The 16,157-nt window shown below is 54.5% G+C and overlaps 2 protein-coding genes across 7 annotated transcripts in view; one reads left to right on the top strand and one right to left on the bottom strand.

The window, feature by feature from the left end:
* The window catches only part of FAM222B (family with sequence similarity 222 member B), a 28,318-nt gene extending 18,132 nt beyond the window's left edge, over nt 1-10,186 (top strand). For 3 of the 6 annotated variants that reach the window (XM_031591680.2, XM_090122741.1, XM_090122740.1), the window contains 2 exons: nt 1,609-1,736; nt 6,746-10,186. In XM_031591680.2, coding sequence (XP_031447540.1) covers nt 1,655-1,736; nt 6,746-8,325 — 1,662 coding nt within the window. In that variant the 5' untranslated portion in view covers nt 1,609-1,654 and the 3' untranslated portion in view covers nt 8,326-10,186. The other 3 variants (XM_090122739.1, XM_090122742.1, XM_031591681.2) reach the window with 3 other exon arrangements.
* Nucleotides 10,187-10,781: 595 nt separating this feature from the next.
* TRAF4 (TNF receptor associated factor 4) lies at nt 10,782-15,843 on the bottom strand. The gene is made up of 7 exons (XM_031591682.2): nt 15,694-15,843; nt 14,122-14,173; nt 13,782-13,886; nt 13,542-13,703; nt 13,124-13,285; nt 12,895-13,050; nt 10,782-12,462 (listed from the first exon to the last, which is right to left on the bottom strand). The coding sequence occupies exons 1-7, from the start codon at nt 15,834-15,836 to the stop codon at nt 11,830-11,832; spliced, it is 1,413 nt and encodes a 470-aa protein (XP_031447542.1). The 5' UTR covers nt 15,837-15,843; the 3' UTR covers nt 10,782-11,829.
* Nucleotides 15,844-16,157: the final 314 nt, after the last annotated feature.

The raw sequence follows: 16,157 nt of genomic DNA, 5'->3' as shown, positions 1-16,157 counted from the left end.
TGTGTGGGGAGCTGCTGCTGCTCCTGCCACCCCCAGTTTGGTGAACAGGCCTGCAGTTCATCTCAGAATTTCAACCACGTCTGTTTACTTTCATGAATCTAACTTTAGACTTTGCCAGCTTGCTTTCGTCTCAACCAGCCTGGTTTCCCATCTTTCACTGGCCGGGGGTGGTCTGTGAGGAGTGTTTCCTTTGTGTGCTTTCCCTGTAAGGCCTCAGACACTCCTGTGTGTAAAAACTTGGCAGTGACTCTCCGTATGGGGTCTGTTTATATAACGATAAAACTCTGTTAGTGCATGAGACGCTTCCTACTAGCGCCGAGTTGCTTTACACCTAGGCTTTATTCTGCCTTTTGAAGGTCCGTCCTGGCATGGGATCTGGCAGAGGCAAGATGGAACTTTGAATACCAGCCAGCAAATTCTGTATGTTTTTATAGAAATAGGTTCAGTGCAGAAAGGCAGTGCTGTGGAGAATGGCGGAGGGCTTCTCTGCCACCCGTGAACCCTAAGTCGCTCTCTGCAGGATGCCTGGAGCAGAAAACAGAATCACACAGTCAGGTTGGAAAAGATCTCTCAGATCCCCCCTCCCTACCCCACCGTGCCCACTGACCGTGGCCCTCAGTGCCACATCCCCACGGCTCTGGGACACCTCCAGGGGTGGGGACTCCCCCCTTTGGTTCATAGCTTTTCAAATGCATTTGTGGTCAGCTACTGAGATAGCAGTTTTGAGAAGATACGAATAGAGAACAAAAATTGGAGCACAGTTGTAATTATAATATGGAATTCAGTGATGGGAGTGTGGTCAGCACTTCTGTGCAAATCTGAATTCCTTTTTTTAATGCTCAGCAGTGACCTAGATGGCATCAATTTGCTTATTGCATATCAGGCTCAGAGAATGAATTCATGCTTCCACTTTACATTGATTTATTATTTTTTTTTTAAAGGCAGATATTTCCTTAAAAAACATTATTGCCACCTCAATCCTTTCTGAACCTTTGGCATCACCTAAGATAATGATACATGATGTCTGCAAGAGCAGCTCACTGGTGCAGGTGTGTTTCTCACATGGTGACCTGTATCTCTGCATGCAGCAGCACTGTTACTTGGGGAGGTGAGGGCAAGGAGAAGGCAGCTGATATCTCCAGCATGGCTCACTTGGAGACTTGGAGCCCACGTTGGCTTTGTTGCTGGTACAGCAGTTTGTACACCGATGGTGGGAGCGGCGCTGTGTGGTGATAGCTCAGGAGTTTGGGTGCTTTGGTTTGAGGTTTGGTGCCAGATGTGCTGAGCTACAGATGGCAGAAACTCCCTGCTCCCCGTGGTGGCTTCCTTACCACCTGGAACAACCAGCTTTGAATCCAAAGGCAGACTTATGGGTTAGCCATGTGCCAGACAGCAGAGGAAAGCAAGGCAGGTATTTGAGTTTTAATCAAGGTATTTGAGTTTTAACGGAGATATTTTAGTTCTAACCCACTTCTCATTGCTGTCCCCAGATGCGGAGGTGACGTGCATCTGTGCTTGGTCAGGTCTTCATGCAGCAATGGCTCTCTGCCTTTCTTTTCTCTGTTCCTCCTTGTATTATAACTTTGAATTGTCTCTCTGTTGTTGCAGTGTGCAGAGGAGTGAATGGCCCATGTTGTGTTAGTGCCTGTCTGCCATGCTGGCCTGTCTGCCAGGACCAGGTGACCTCTCCTTTCAGCTTCTTTCTTACACGCAGATGAACACTGGACTTCAGAAATGTGAGTGACGTTTTGTCTGCAGGATGTGGTTAACTGTTAAATCTGGCTCTGGTACAGCTGTGAAACAAAACATTTAGGGTACAGTGGAAAAACTATTTAATGCTAGAGACTGGGTTCAGTTCTGCCTTCAGGGCATCCTTCAATAACGGCCATGCGAAATCGCTATGGAGGTTCACGTGTGTGCAGCAAGGCTTGACAAAGGTTAATTTTAACCACAGCAAGACAAAATGCAGGCATGGTTTCTGTGAGATTCTTGCCTGTGCTGAAAACATGTTGTGCTAGAAGTGTGTCGCTTGACTTGCTGCTTAGCACAACTTTTATTCCCTACTCCTTTTCGTTTCCATTCATCTAATGGCACCACTAAAAGCTGGATCAGGCTAATGCAAACCTTTTGAGGTCAGCTCTGTTCTACATACCTTGGCCACAGGCTGCAAATATTGGTGATCTCACCCAAATTACTAAAGTTCAAAGTTTCCTTCTTCTTTCTGATGTCTCTGGTGCTCTGAAAATATGTCTGCAGAGTACTGTGATAATTCATGTGCAATAACTTCAGACTTTTTCTGATAGTGGAACCTGTCTTTTTAGAAGAACTTGCATTGGGAATTCAAGTTTATTGGCTAGAGTTACTCTAAATCTGACTCTGTCTCTTTCTCACTGAACTTGCACCGTGGTTGATCAGCTGAAATAGCAGAGATGCACATAAGATCTGTGTTCCTGGTTTGTAGGGCTGTAACCTTGTGTTTGAAATGTGCACTGGGAGATCTCAGCGCCCTCACTTTGCTCCTGGACTCGTTGCTCTTGAAAACTAAATAATTAACACTCCAGTTATAGCTAAATTCTTAATATGGTGAGATTTGTGATGCTACTGAAAATAGGTAAGCTAATTTTGCAATTAAGGATGACATTCTCAAGGTACCAGTCCTGCCAGCAGTGAACGACATCGCTCACATACCCATGTGCACTCCACAGGCTCACTAATTGCAGTGACACTTGTGGCAGTAGTAAAAACCTTTCCATGCTGAAGGACTTCATTAGACAGCGTGGGCTCTCCCTGCTTTCCCTTCTCATTGCCAGTTTGAGTTTTGCTGAACAAACAAGGTAGGCTGCTGTGGTGAGGCTGTGCTTGGGTCCATGCGTTACGTGAGGCTTTGGTGGATTGGAACGTTCAGTCCTGAGAGCAAATTGTGCAGGCTGCATGAGGGTAGCACCATTAGGCACTTGCTAATTACACATCTTGCAAGGCAGCTTGTTAACCTGGTGCTGTTCCTGGGGGTGAGTTACCCCCATGCTGAAGGCAGTGCTGGGTGAAGGGCTCAGGGCACTGCGGTGAAAGGAATTGAGGACAGAGGTAGCTGGCAAGCTGGAGGTAATGCTCTTCTCTCCCACTTTGTTCTGATTTATATGGAAACAAAACTGCTCGTGCAGACCTTGCTCACTCCTGCTGCAGATGTGCACAGGATTAATTGGTGCAGTTCTCTGCATACTGTGTATGCACGAGTAGTCTAGCCCCTGGCCAGAGGAAAGCTGAGTTAATGAGTATTTTTAATGAACGGTGACTTGTGACTTTTGATGGGGGGTGGAATAGGGCTTTAATAATGCTGCTGTTGCTTTGCTAAAAGGCCCAGAACTCCACCTGATGACCTTTACTCAGATCTGCCATGTTTGTATTCATAATTTCTAAGTGTCATTTCCTGGATCAAACTTTTGATTCACACTTAAAAAATCCACATTAGCTCAATTATCTTCTTTTTTTTTTCTTTTTTTCTTACTTTCATATAAGCAGCCTTTTTACGAAGCTGCTCTGTGACTCATGTGCACCTATTCATTTCTGTTGGAACTGACCACAGGACTGCAGATTTCAGTATTTCCCTTTGAATTCTGCAGCATCACAGGAGGAGCTCCCCCTGACATTTGTCCTCTGGGGCAGAGAAGGGAGATGAGTGGTGACAGTGGCACCAAGTCGAGGTGAAAGGGAGAGGAGAGAGAGGAGCAGGCTGAGGCTGAAGGCAGGTCAGCAGTCAAACCCCATCCTCCCTGAGAGCCCTTTCTGTAAAGCCTGGAGAGGAGATGCTGCAGTTGAGACTCGAGCAGAGCATGGCACAGCTGTTTTTCTCTGTCCCGGTGCAGATGCTCTCATTAGGGTAAGAATCCTGAAGGCTTTTTTGTTCTTAATGAAAAATTAACCGTGGGCAATTTTAGAAGCTGTGGGTTTTAAAGACTTAGTGTGAGAGGCACTTAGAAGATGTTTGCATGGGTGCTGAGGTGAGGCAGAGAAATGTGTCTCCTCCTGTGACAGAAATAGCAGCAGCGTGGGGAGCATGGAGCCTAGGAGCCATGTGCTGCTGGAGTGTGATCTCACAGCTTGCTGCTTTCTGGGGGTAATTGCTCATATGCACAGCTCTACCCTGTAGTAAACACGACATCGTTAGGTTTCAACAAAAGGCTTCTGCCCTGTGTTAAGCAGAAGGTAACAGTGCAGCTCGTCCCATTGTTTTCTTGATGGAACTTGTTTGTTTGCCACCCTCATCATCACTGTGAGGGCTGATATGGACTTCTTGCACGTGCTTACCAATGGTGCACGCATTCTTTTTAGCATCAGCATTTTATTACAGTCTATTTCAGCTGGTTTTTTGTTCACTTAGTTGCCAGGCCTTGTTCTTTACTGGTTGGTAGGGTGTTTGTTTAAGATATTCAGGCTCTCCATCACCCCGTAATGCTTTTCTCCCTTCTCAAAACACCTTTTATCCAGCCATCAAACCTTGCCTGTGGAGCTTCCAGCAGCACAGACTCTCAGAAACTCATCATTTTGGTCAGATCTGGGCAGAGCAGCCAGGTTAGATCCAGGTTAGGTCTGTGTGAGGGGGTGGTGTGTTCCAGAAGATCGAGTCCAAGGGATTCCATAGGTGTTTTCCCATTTGGTAGGATACCAAACTTGATGAGTTACTTAAGTTTGCCTGAGGGGTGGTTTTCACCCTTGAGAGGAAGGAATCCATCCAGATGTTGACTTACAGGTGTGCTGTAACCCAGGGATGCAGATGATCAGAGAAAAACACGTTAGCTGCTTTGTGAAAGGTTCCCATGCAGTTCCTGCATGATGGGAACATTGGTGCCTGAGTAAAGGAATACTGAACATATCCATTCACCATTAACATTCACACCTTGTGTGCTGTGTGCCTGCAGAAGTCTAACCCAGGCTGGGAGATCTTAGTGAGAAAAGTGTCCTGAAGCACCAATTTGATTTTTCATCTGAAAGTAAAAGCTTGATGTGAAAATGGCCATGGCTGTACAGGTGTGGGTTCCTTGGTCTGTTGTTAATGGCTCTTCTCTGATTCATGGTGTGCTGCAAGGGGTCATCCTGTGGGGAGGAGCAGAGCTTGATGAGTTTGGGACAAGGCTAAAAATAACAGGGAGCTTGAGAAGGCCTCAGCTTCTGCTAAGCTCCATGCAGAGGCTCCACTCAGAACAGAGCAGCTCCCTCAAAAGGACAGACAGAAGCCACCTGCCTCCAGAGGAAGATACAGGAATGGAAGCAGAGAGGATGTTCGGGTTAATATCAAACAAACCTTGCTTTTGATTAAGAAGAAGAGTGATGTGTGCCAGTGTTTGGATAGCACATGGAGAGCAGGGGCATGCATGGCAGTGTGGGACACACCGTGCTGGGGATGCGAAGCAGCCTGCTTGCTGAGCTGCTCCTTGCACAAAAGGCATGCCTGTAATTATCCTTTCTTCTACTACCTATCCTGTTTTCCTTTTACTGGCCCTTACTTCTGACAGTGAGTGTTCTCTGAGCAGCACTGATCTCCCTCGCTTGGGAAGCTGTAGGATTCAAAAGGCAGAGTGCTCAGATTGCAGCTGCGTTCAGGGCCCTTTTGCAAGCAATTTGCTTAGAAGAATCAGAGGTGGATGTACAAAAGGGAGCATTGCTCACCTGGAAGCATGGAGCATCCACAGCACTGAGGGTCAGGGGCTGGGTGGGGGCTGGCATGCTCTCTGAAGGAGCAGTAGGTGGCATGGGGATGCTGGGAAGTTCAGCAAAAAGGGTTGGGTGTTTTTCTACCAGTGAAGCATTTATGAGATGGGGAGTTGGGGAAGCAAAAGCAAAGTGGGATTGTGGAAGCTGTGAGACGTTATTTGGAGGTTACAAAATCACTTTTGAAGCAGTAGTCTCGTAGGGCTGTGGTTGGGATACGGCCCAGCTCTGCTTGGAATGAGATTACATGAGAAGCAAATGCGTTTCCCTGCACCTCTGAAGTTCTTTCCAAAAGCACATGGGGCTCATAGGCAAGGTAGGTATCTGGTTGAGCACAGCCATGAAACCACACCTCTGTCTCCAGGAGCCTTTGCTCCCTAAGTGTGGTTTTTATCTTGTGAGCTACTCAGCTGATTTTGCTGTTTGACAGTGGGATGCTGCCCTAGCAAGGTGCCACACTGAGCATTCAGCTGAAGAAATAACGGCGAGCCATCAAGGGATGTGTGTGTAGCTGCCTTCCATTTGCTGAACTGGGACTGACAAGGATCCTAATGGACAAAAAGGCACTCAGAGTGCTTTTGGATGGCAGCAGCTAGAAAAGAGCTTGGGCTTAAATGGAGGATTTGAGTCGGAGTGCTTTGTGCAGCTCCCACCTCAGAGTGTAATGTTTCATTCACTGCTTTCTGATTCCTGAATGACAGGCTGAAGATGTGGCAAATGCCTTGAAGAGGAGTGGGAGGGTGGCTTCAGATTAAGAGGACGCAGACAGACGATGGTAGATGTGGTGTTCCTGGCCCGTCCCTGGGTTTGTCCTGCCGAAAACACTGATCAAGGCCTGGCTTTGCTCTGTTGGGCAGATTTTGCCCAATTGGGGTTGTGTTGGTCTACCAAAGGGACTGAGGTTTCTGCTGGTCTGGGAGATGCAGCTCTCACCTCCCGGCTCCCCACAGCGTTTCTCCCCTCGCTGTGTGACCGTCGTGCCCTGGGGTTGGTCCCGTGCTCCCCACCTTGGGTATTGACGTCTTTCCTTTCTCCACAGGGGACACTACACAGAAAATGAGATCTGCACAGTATCCTACCCCAGCAGAATTGGATGCCTATGCTAAGAAGGTCGCCAACAATCCCCTGACCATAAAAATTTTTCCAAACAGCGTCAAGGTTCCCCAGCGGAAACACATACGCCGTACTGTGAACGGACTCGATACTTCGGGCCAGAGGTACAGTCCTTACCCATCTCAGGCCACCACGAAAACCGGCCTCCTGGCCATCGTCAAGTCTCCAGCGAAAGGAATCCTCAAGGACTTTGACGGGACACGCACACGCCTGCTGCCGGAAGCGATGATGAATCCCCCTTCCACGCCGTACGTTGCACCGAGCACTTTAACCCACCCCCAGGCGCTTGCTCGCCAGCAGGCTCTCCAGCATGCACAGACTTTGCCGCACCCCCAGAGCATCCCGCAGCCGCAGGCTTTGCAGCACCCTCAGGGTATACCACAGCCGCAAAGCTTACCCCACCCTCAGGGGATTCCGCAGGCGCTGCCGCACCCTCAGAACATGCAGCAGCCTCAGGGCTTGCAGCATCCTCAGACCGTGGCACACCAGGCGCTGCAGCCCCCCCCGAACCCTTTGCTGCAGCCGGGTTTACATGGGAGCAGAAAGATGCCGGATGCGGACGCGCCGCCGAATGTGACCGTGTCTACCTCAACCATTCCCCTCTCTATGGCTGCCACCCTGCAGCAGAACCAGCCACCGGACCTGAGCAGCATTGTGCACCAGATTAACCAGTTCTGCCAGGCCAGAGCTGGCATTAGCACTACCTCAGTGTGTGAGGGACAGATTGCAAACCCCAGCCCCATAAGTCGCAACCTGCTTATCAATGCAAGTACCAGGGTCTCTACTCACAACGTCCCTACGCCCATGCCTTCCTGTGTAGTGAACCCTGTCGATCATGCTGCTGCTGCTATTCCTTCTGCCTCTGTTAACGTGCCCATGGTGAATATTAACAGGGTGCCGCCTGCCTACCAGAACGAAATCAAATCGGTGGCGTGGAACCAGCACCAGCTCGCTCATCTGCAGCAAATGTGTGGGGATGCTGCCGGTCCCGCCGCGCTGGCAGGGAAGCACGCGCCGAGAGAGATGGCGGGGCAGAGTTTCCCTGCCAAAACCTCCAGCTACCCTCAAGAACTGTGCATGGGCCAGTCCTTCGGCTTGAAGCCCCCCATTGAGAAGCCCACGCCCTCCCCTCCTGTCAACGGCTTGCAGGGACCCTTGCCATACACCAACGGGCACTATTTCCAGCCCATGTGGAATAACATTCTGCCCACGCCCAACAGCGACAGCTCTGGGTCCCAGGACCTCGCCATGCCTTTCCACGGGGGACAGCCGGCCGGAGCAGCGCTAGATTGTGCAGGAGGACCTCATTACAGAGCTGGGGCCGGGCCGTCCAGCCAGAATAACGTGATGCAGACCGTGGATTACCTAAGTGGGGACTTCCAGCAGCCTTGCTTCAGAGATCAGAGCATGGCCGTGCTGGGAAAAGTCCATCGGCCTCCCATGAACCGAGCACCTGAACCGAGCGATAGTCGAAATCTTCATATTCAGCACCCAGGGTATAGATAGGCTGCAGTCACTTTCACAGACAAAATTAGAGGTTTAGTCTTAATTTTAACGAAGAAGCAAGGCATTTTTAACTTGCAAACTTGCGTGATCATTATAGTAACCGTTGGAAGAAGACATACTGTATATTTAAAAGCTTTGCTTACGTGTTTTCTCTCTCTCCTTTATGCATCAAATATTTAACATGCCTTTTGTTTCCAAGAATTTCATTACACTACTCCACACCGCCGCTGTTTCCTCACCACAGAGTCCCCATGGTGCAGCTCCTGCTCCGTTCCCGCGCGCCGGACCCATGGTGAGTTGCTGCAGGGTTTCACAGCTGCATCCGTTGGCCATTGAGGTAGCATAGCTGCTTACATTTCCATCTCAGTTTCCTCCAAAGAGCAGCAGGATTTGTCAGGAAGCGGGGCTTTTCAACTCGAAAGCCCCTCTTCATTAATGCATTAAATGCTGACCATTGGCACTGTCTGGAGGCCTGTTTCATTGGAAAGCAGCCTGCACAGAGCGAGTTGGGGGGTGTTGAGGCTTTGAGATAGGAAGAAGCTTTTTGGCCGTCGCTGAGGCTCAGTGTGAGGTCAGCAGGACAGGACAGGGTGCCCTGGGTGCTGCCTCCCTGCCCTGCACCGCCCTTTGGTCACCAGCTCTGAGCCCCTCGCTGCTCTCAGGCCTGGTTGTCCGCAGGGAAGGGCTGCAGTGTGGCTTTCCTTAGGGATCCCTGCTCCCAGCTGGGTTCAGCAGCCAAGGGAGCAGGAGGTGGTGGGACCTGGAGCCCCACATCCTCCAGCAGGGCAGCACGTTCAGTAGGACATTCTCTCTGGGGATGAGCAGCTCTAATGCTCCTTTCCCAGGGTCTCGGTGTCTCCCCCTCCATCCCTCCCTGCTGTGACACTAACCACAAACCTCTGCTTCCCAGCATCCCTTCCTAGAGCCAAATCTGTTGTAAGCAGAAAACCTCTCCCTTAACTAATACTTGAACATAATGATCACCACCAAGTTTGGAAATTAAAAACAGACGAAAAGCAAAACGCATCAATTCTTTATATGTACACTGGCTGAAAAAAAAAAAGAAAAAAGAAAAAAAAGGAAACTCCTGCTCTACACTGTAAGCTGTAAGTGTAATGTTTCTGTATGAATGTCGCCCAGTAGCGTGGGTCTGAGTAGCGTTGTGTGTGGGTGAGCCTCCCTCACAGCCCTGGGGAAACGAAGCCTTAAGTATCTCCCTCCTCCATGAGCACGGTGTAGGAATGATGGGACATCCTATGGCACTGAGAAAGAACAAAGAAAACATAACAGACCTTAACGAGCTCTGAAGTGGCATCAAGAGTTGGCTGGAGGTCCTGGAAAGGAGAAAAAAAAAAAAAAACCAAGGAAAAAAAGAAACCCATTGATTTGTATTATTTTGTTTTAATTTAGACGTGTAGCCCTGGGCTGTAAGGAATGTTTGGGGCTCAGAGCTTTAGCAGGGTGCTTTTCCCAGCTCCTCGCACACGTCGGTGCACTTCTGTCCTTCCTTCAGGTCTCAGTGTACCACTCTCCAGCAATGGCTCGTTAGCAAAGTTCATCAATTTGCCTACAGATGGGTTCAATGATGTGTCGGCTTGTGTCGCCTCCTGTTTCGGAAGGAAGAAAACTTGCCTGATTGTGTTATGCCAAACGATAGCAACATGAAGTCCTAATTTATTGTTCATTAATCGTATTCCTGCAGTCTTTGTGAATGGTAAATATACATCTATGAAAGAACTGAGGTGCCCAGGCTTTTCGTGCAGCGTTTCTCTGAACACCTGATCTTGGGAGGCACGGTTCAGGCTGAGGCTGCGCCCCAAATACTTTTCTACTCAATAAAACCTTGGCGTCTCCTCTCTCATCCTGCTGCAGTTTGAACCCAGGGCGGTGGTGGTGGTGGCTTCTGGTGGGGGGGGGCAGAAGGGCCTCGCAGCCCATCCAGCCCTGTGCTGGGGGTGGGAACAGAACACAAGGGGTGCAGCACCCACAGCTGGAATCGCTCAGCATTGGGTGCAGGGGGAGGGTTGGGGCTGTGGCCTGAGAAAAGGTGAGGGGATTCATAAAAGGGGACTTCCAGCATCTGGAGACCCAGCAGGTGGGAAGCAAGGGGGATTTGTCCCCTCACCCACGATGACATCTCCATGATGGGAGTGAACACGTGAGGACATCTCTGCGAGAGGGGAGAGCAGAACGATGGGTTCAAACCGCGCCTGCTGGGACCAACGCCTTCCATCTATTTCCCAGCCCTCCCCCATCCACCTCAATGCTCCTCCAGTGCTGCGAGGCCGCGTGGTGATCAACTTACTGGAGAATTTCACCTCGTTCATTGAAGCTAATTTCGAGGCAGTTGGGTCCAAGCCGTGAATTCCATGGGGGTGGATGGCCGCCGTCCTGAGATGCGCTAAATCCAAAGCCCCGCCGAACGCCCGCGCCCTCGGAAGGAGGAGGTCCCGGGGAGGGCGAAACCCACCGGGCTTTGAATAAAGGCCGAGAAAAGCGCTTTTGTCTCCGTTTTATCCTTCTGACGTCAGGGCCGACAGGGATGGCGGAGGTTGGAGGGAGAACCGCACGGCGGCGGCAGAGAGCGGCGGGACGGGCGGCACCGGGCTGCGGTACCGGCTGCTATGGGCGGCAGGGCGGGGAGGAACAAGGATGGCACAGCACTGGGCACCAGGATCAGACACTGGTAGCGCCTGCTGTCGGCCAAGTAAGAGATGATAGAGGCGCTAATATGGGATAACTTCGAGCACCAATCCAGGATACCAGCCACCACAGTGGGGCAGCACCGGGCACCAGCATGGGCTGGCACTGCACACCAGGAGTGGATGTGGACCCAATCACAGTTGACAATGAGGCGAATGGAAGCGCTGGGCACCAGACTGGCACTGGGTTCGTCCCACTGCCAGGACTATCATGTGCCACTCTGGCTCGAGGACGTGCCACCAGCACCATGTCACCATCCCAGTGCCCCCACCATCACCCTGTGCCCCCCACCTGCTCTCTCCTGGTGCTCCAATGGCCCCCCACAATAACCCTGGCACCATGCACTGTCACTGATTACTGAATCAACCGCCTCTATCTGCACCCATCTGCCATGGGATGGGGGGCAGGGATTACTTGCACACCCCTCAGGAACACAGAGCCCCCCCAGCTCACTCTCTGTGCAGGGGAGACACGAAGGAGCTCCTAATAAATACAAGAAGAGTTTATTGAAAAACAAAAAAGTCAGGGAAGGAAAATTGGGGTAATAAATAACCAATGTGTGCGGGGGGGGCACCAGCTTACAAAATATGGCTCTGGGCAGCGGGGAGCCCCACGTCCCCAACAAGGCTGGTGGTGGGGAGCGAGGAAATGGAGGGCACAGCCCCCTATACCCCCCCCCGGGGCACCTGAGAAGGGGCAGTGGGCTCCCACCCCCAGAGACACCACCGCTGCCCCCGAGAGCCCCCAGCCCCGGGGTTCAGCACCACGGACAGCACCGCGTTGTCCCCCATTATCGGGGGCTCAGGAAAGGATTTTTTGGGGGATCTCCACCGAGGCCTTGATGAAGATGGCGTTGTCCCGCACGTAGTTACGCTTCTTGATGTCCTCGTGGGAGATGAACTTGGGGTAACCAAAACCTAAGGTGCTCTCATCCAGTGACCCCCGCGACGCCCCTGGCTTCTGGAAATTCTTCCAGTTGGGGTCGGGGTGGAAGGTCTCGGTGATGTGTTGGGGTTTGGAGAGCGACGGGTCGCTCTGGTCCAGCAGCGAGAAGGTGACACGGTAGGAGAAGGGCCACTCCAAGAGGTTGTCATATTCACCCGGCAGCACGCGGATGTACACCGACAGGTGGCTGTTCTCCCCGCTCCCGTTGCCGTTGAGGAACGCTGAGACCTGCAGCTTGTAGCCGTACTTATGGGTGTAGAAAGGAGGGCTGAAGAACTCGTAGTTGCTGCGGGTTTTGGCATCCTGCAGCTTGCGGGCATAGTCAGAGATCTTCCAGATGAGGGTCCCATCACTGCTCACCGACAGCTCCTCCACGTCGCGCCGCAGCTCCAGGATCTCCTGCCGCTGCCGGCTCACCAGGGCGCACACCATGCCCAGGTGTGCCTTGGTGCTCTCCTCCAGGTGCCGACCCATGGCCAGCTTGGGGCACTGTTGGGGACAGTGGGAATCGTCAGCATGGGGACCCCGTGGAACGCACAGGAATGGTGGGGTGGGATGCATGAGGATGGCGTTGGGGTATTGGAAGGGATGGCAGAGGGATGCCATAGGGATAAGGGATGGCACACAGACACCTGGTTGGGACAGCAGCAGTGGAGAGATGCAGGACAGGATGGGGGCAGGACAGGATGGAGACACCATGTGGCCAGAGGGATGAGATGGAGCAGAGAATCATAGAATGGCTTGGGTTGGAAGAGACCTCGAGCAATAGATTGCTCAATTGCTTGGATGATCAAAGCAGTTGGAGCAGGAACACCACAAGCAATAGGATACGTGTCAGGGACAAGAGCTGTAAGGGTGCTATGGGGCACAACAGACACCAGGACAGGATGGAGACATCGGCAGGGGGCTGGGGATACTCACTCTGTGCTTGCAGCCTGCCTCCTTGAAGGGACACAGCAGCATGGCAGTGCTGCAGCTCTCCTTCAGGTGCGTGGGCACATCCTCCCGGGCGATGTTGGGCGTCCCACACTGGTTGGGGCAGGGCACGGGGTACCGGGGACACTGGTACTGGTGATTCTGGGGACAGAAGCTGGGTGTTATTGGGGTTGAGAGACGACGGGGTGCCTCCATCCCCATGGCTCCGTCTCACCTGGATGGTGTCAAAGACAAACTCCTTGGCACAGTAGGTGCAGGGCTGGGTGCGCTTGGGGCACTCGGTCAAGGTGTGCTGGGACAGCAGGCGTCGCATCATGCGTGCCCCACACTTGTTCTCACAGTACACGCTTTCCTGAGGACATGTCCCCTGGTGGCCCTGGGGACAGAGGCAGTGTCATTACTGCCAGCTCCATCCCTAAAGCCAGGCTGTGCCCTGCAGGGCATCCCCCATCCAGCTCGTCCCTACAGCCAGACTGTGTCCCCAGCAGCAAGATGTCCCCATCTGTGTCCCCACGGTGCCCTACAGCCCACCCACATCCTCCACAGCCACCTTAACCCCACAATGCAGCCCCATCCAGCCCACATCCCCATACAGCATCTCCATGGTCACACTGTCCCCTAGTGGTGCCCACCTCGAAGGCCTCCCCGGTGAAGTCCCCGGCACAGAACTCGCACTGGACGCGGCGTTTGGGGCAGCCGTGCTGCAGGTGCTGGGGCAGATCGCGGCGGCTCAGCTTGGTGCTGCAGCGGTTGGGGCAGGGGATGACGTTGAAGCCGCAGGTGCCCAGGTGGGCCTGGGGGAGGGGGGTGCACAGGGATGGTCAGGGTCGGAGTAAGGGGTGATGTGGGGGGCTCCCTGCCCGCTATCCTACCTGCAGGTGTCGGATAAGCCCGCTCCAGCGACAGCCCTCCTCGCTGTGGATGCAGCGGATGGCCAAGCTCAGCACTTGGGCTTCCAGCTCGGGGTCGGGGTAGATCTAGAGGTGGGGGGAGAAGGAGGGGGAGGGAGGGGGGGTAGTGAGCTGTGGGCACAGTGCCCAGGGCCAGACTCCCCCCAGCCAGCACACCAACAAGCGCCCTTTGTCGGGAGCGGGTTTCCGCTTCCCAGTGCCGCAGCACAAAGAGCTGTTGATCCATAGCAGCGCCTGTGCCAGGCACCAGGGCTGGGCCAGACCCGCAGTGGGGACAGGGGGACATCCCTGTTGGGCTCACCTTGGCGTAGTCCAGGGGCAGCTGATCCTCGGGGCACTTGAAGACGCCTTCGCTGCAGGAAAAAGAGAGATGGGTCGGGATGAGGGCTGACACATCCATGGAGCCCCCCTGGCATGCCAAATCCAGCCCTCAGGGAGCCCTAATCCTGGCGGCGGCCACTCCATCTGTCGGGGCTGGGAAATGCCCCCGCCAGACACCCCCCCCTAGGGGGCATGGCACCATCTGGAGCCCCTTCACACGCCCTGGGATGGGGCCGGTGGGGCTGCCCCATGAGCTGGGGCCCAACAGCTGGGCGCCAGATGTGCAGCACGGATGCACGGCCCCGTAGGAAGCTGCTCAGCAGGAAATGGCCCCGGAGAGGTGGGGTGGAGGGGAACGTGCTTGGAGCAGAGTCCCCAGTATGCTGGGAGTACCCCAGTGGGACAGAGAGATGCCCCCCAATGGGATGAGTGCCACACTTCAAAGTCATCGCTGAGACACAGCTGGTGAACACCGCCCCGATGTCACCGTGACCCACAGAGGGATGGCATGGGGTGTGGAACGGTGACAAAGCTGAATGGGTGACCTGGCACAGCTGGCTGGGAGCCACTGTTGTGGCACCTTTGGGCACCCTCCATGGGGATGCACAGCCAGGACCCCAGTTCTGGTAACTGGGGACACAAAGTCCCCCGTCCCCCTCATATCAGACCACTCCATGTGCTCTTGGCACGAATGGGGCTGCCAAGATGCAGCAGTGACCAACCCCACGGCGCCACCCGGTACACGGCACTGGGATGGCAATGCACACAGTGACACCCCCATGGCCCCCCCTTCCCCCCCCATACCCCGCCGCTGGGGACCGAGAAGCGCTGGGGGTCCGACGCAGCCCTGCCACGTGCCCCGTTGGGGCGGGGGGCCCACGATCCCAAACGGGCCGGGGGTCCGGGCGCAATCCCTGACGCGGCCGCCCCGTTGCTCACGCTCCACCGGGCAGGGAATGTGCTGAGGCAGCGCCGGGGGCACCGTCCTTCCCTCTGACCTTCACGTCGAGAAGGTCCCCCCAACCCCCCCCCAAGTCCTCCAACCCTCTCCCGGCTGCACCGTGCGGGTCTCCCGCCGTCCGTCCCCGGATCCCCACGGCCGCGGGTGGGAGCGCGGCGCGGCTCAGCCTGGCACCGGCCCCGGGAACGCCCGGTTTCGCAGAAACCACCGTGCCCCCCCCCCCGCCCCTCCCCGTGCAAAGGTCGTCGGTACGGGGCGAGGCTGAACCGGAGGCGGCGGAACGCGGGGAAAGGGCCGCCCCACGCGTGGATCCCCCCCAAACACAGCCGTAGGGTTCGGGGGTTGTGGGATGGGGGGGCCCCACCGCTTCCTTCCTGCATGGCCCCGGCAGGAAGACGCCGGGCTCGGCCGCCTCCTCCTCCTCCTCCGAGCCCGAAGGAGGCTGTCACGCGTGGGGGGCACCCACGAATCCCCCGTCCCCCTTCAACCCCGCAAACCCCGGCAGCACCCAAAGGGTTCCCTACGTGACGTCGGGGAGGAATGGTTTCAGTGTCGGAGCGGGGGGGGGGGAGGGTTGGTAAAGAGGCTCACCTGAGGAACTCCTGCAGGCAGGTGTCACAAAAGCGGTGTCCGCAGGTGGAGACCCGCACGGGTTCCCGCATGGGCTTCCCGCACAGCGGGCACAGCACCCTCCGCCGCGGTCGCTCCAGCAGTTTGTAGTCGTAGCCCGGCATCGCGCACCGCTCCCGGCCCCGCGACGCGCACCGCTCCGCTGCCCGGAGCCGACTCCGCCCCGGGGCGGCGACAACCGCAGCGAAACCGCCCCGAATCCCGCACGACGGGCGGGGAGAGAACGGGGCTCAGGGGCACCGCGTGGGGCAGCGGCCGGGGCTGTCCTGATGGGGGATAGGAGAGGGTGGATGGGATGGGGGGGGCGGGATGGAGGTGAGTGGAGTGGGATGGGGGTGAATGGGGTGGAGTGAGATGGGATTGTATAGGATAGAGTGGGATAGGATGGGGCAAGAGGAGATGGGGTTGTAGAGGATGAACTGGGA

The sequence above is a fragment of the Phasianus colchicus genome, chromosome 21 (assembly GCF_987193195.1).
Source record: "Phasianus colchicus chromosome 21, bPhaCol1.hap1.1, whole genome shotgun sequence".
Taxonomy (NCBI): Eukaryota; Metazoa; Chordata; class Aves; order Galliformes; family Phasianidae; genus Phasianus; species Phasianus colchicus.
This window is presented reverse-complemented; position numbering and strand designations above follow the sequence as displayed.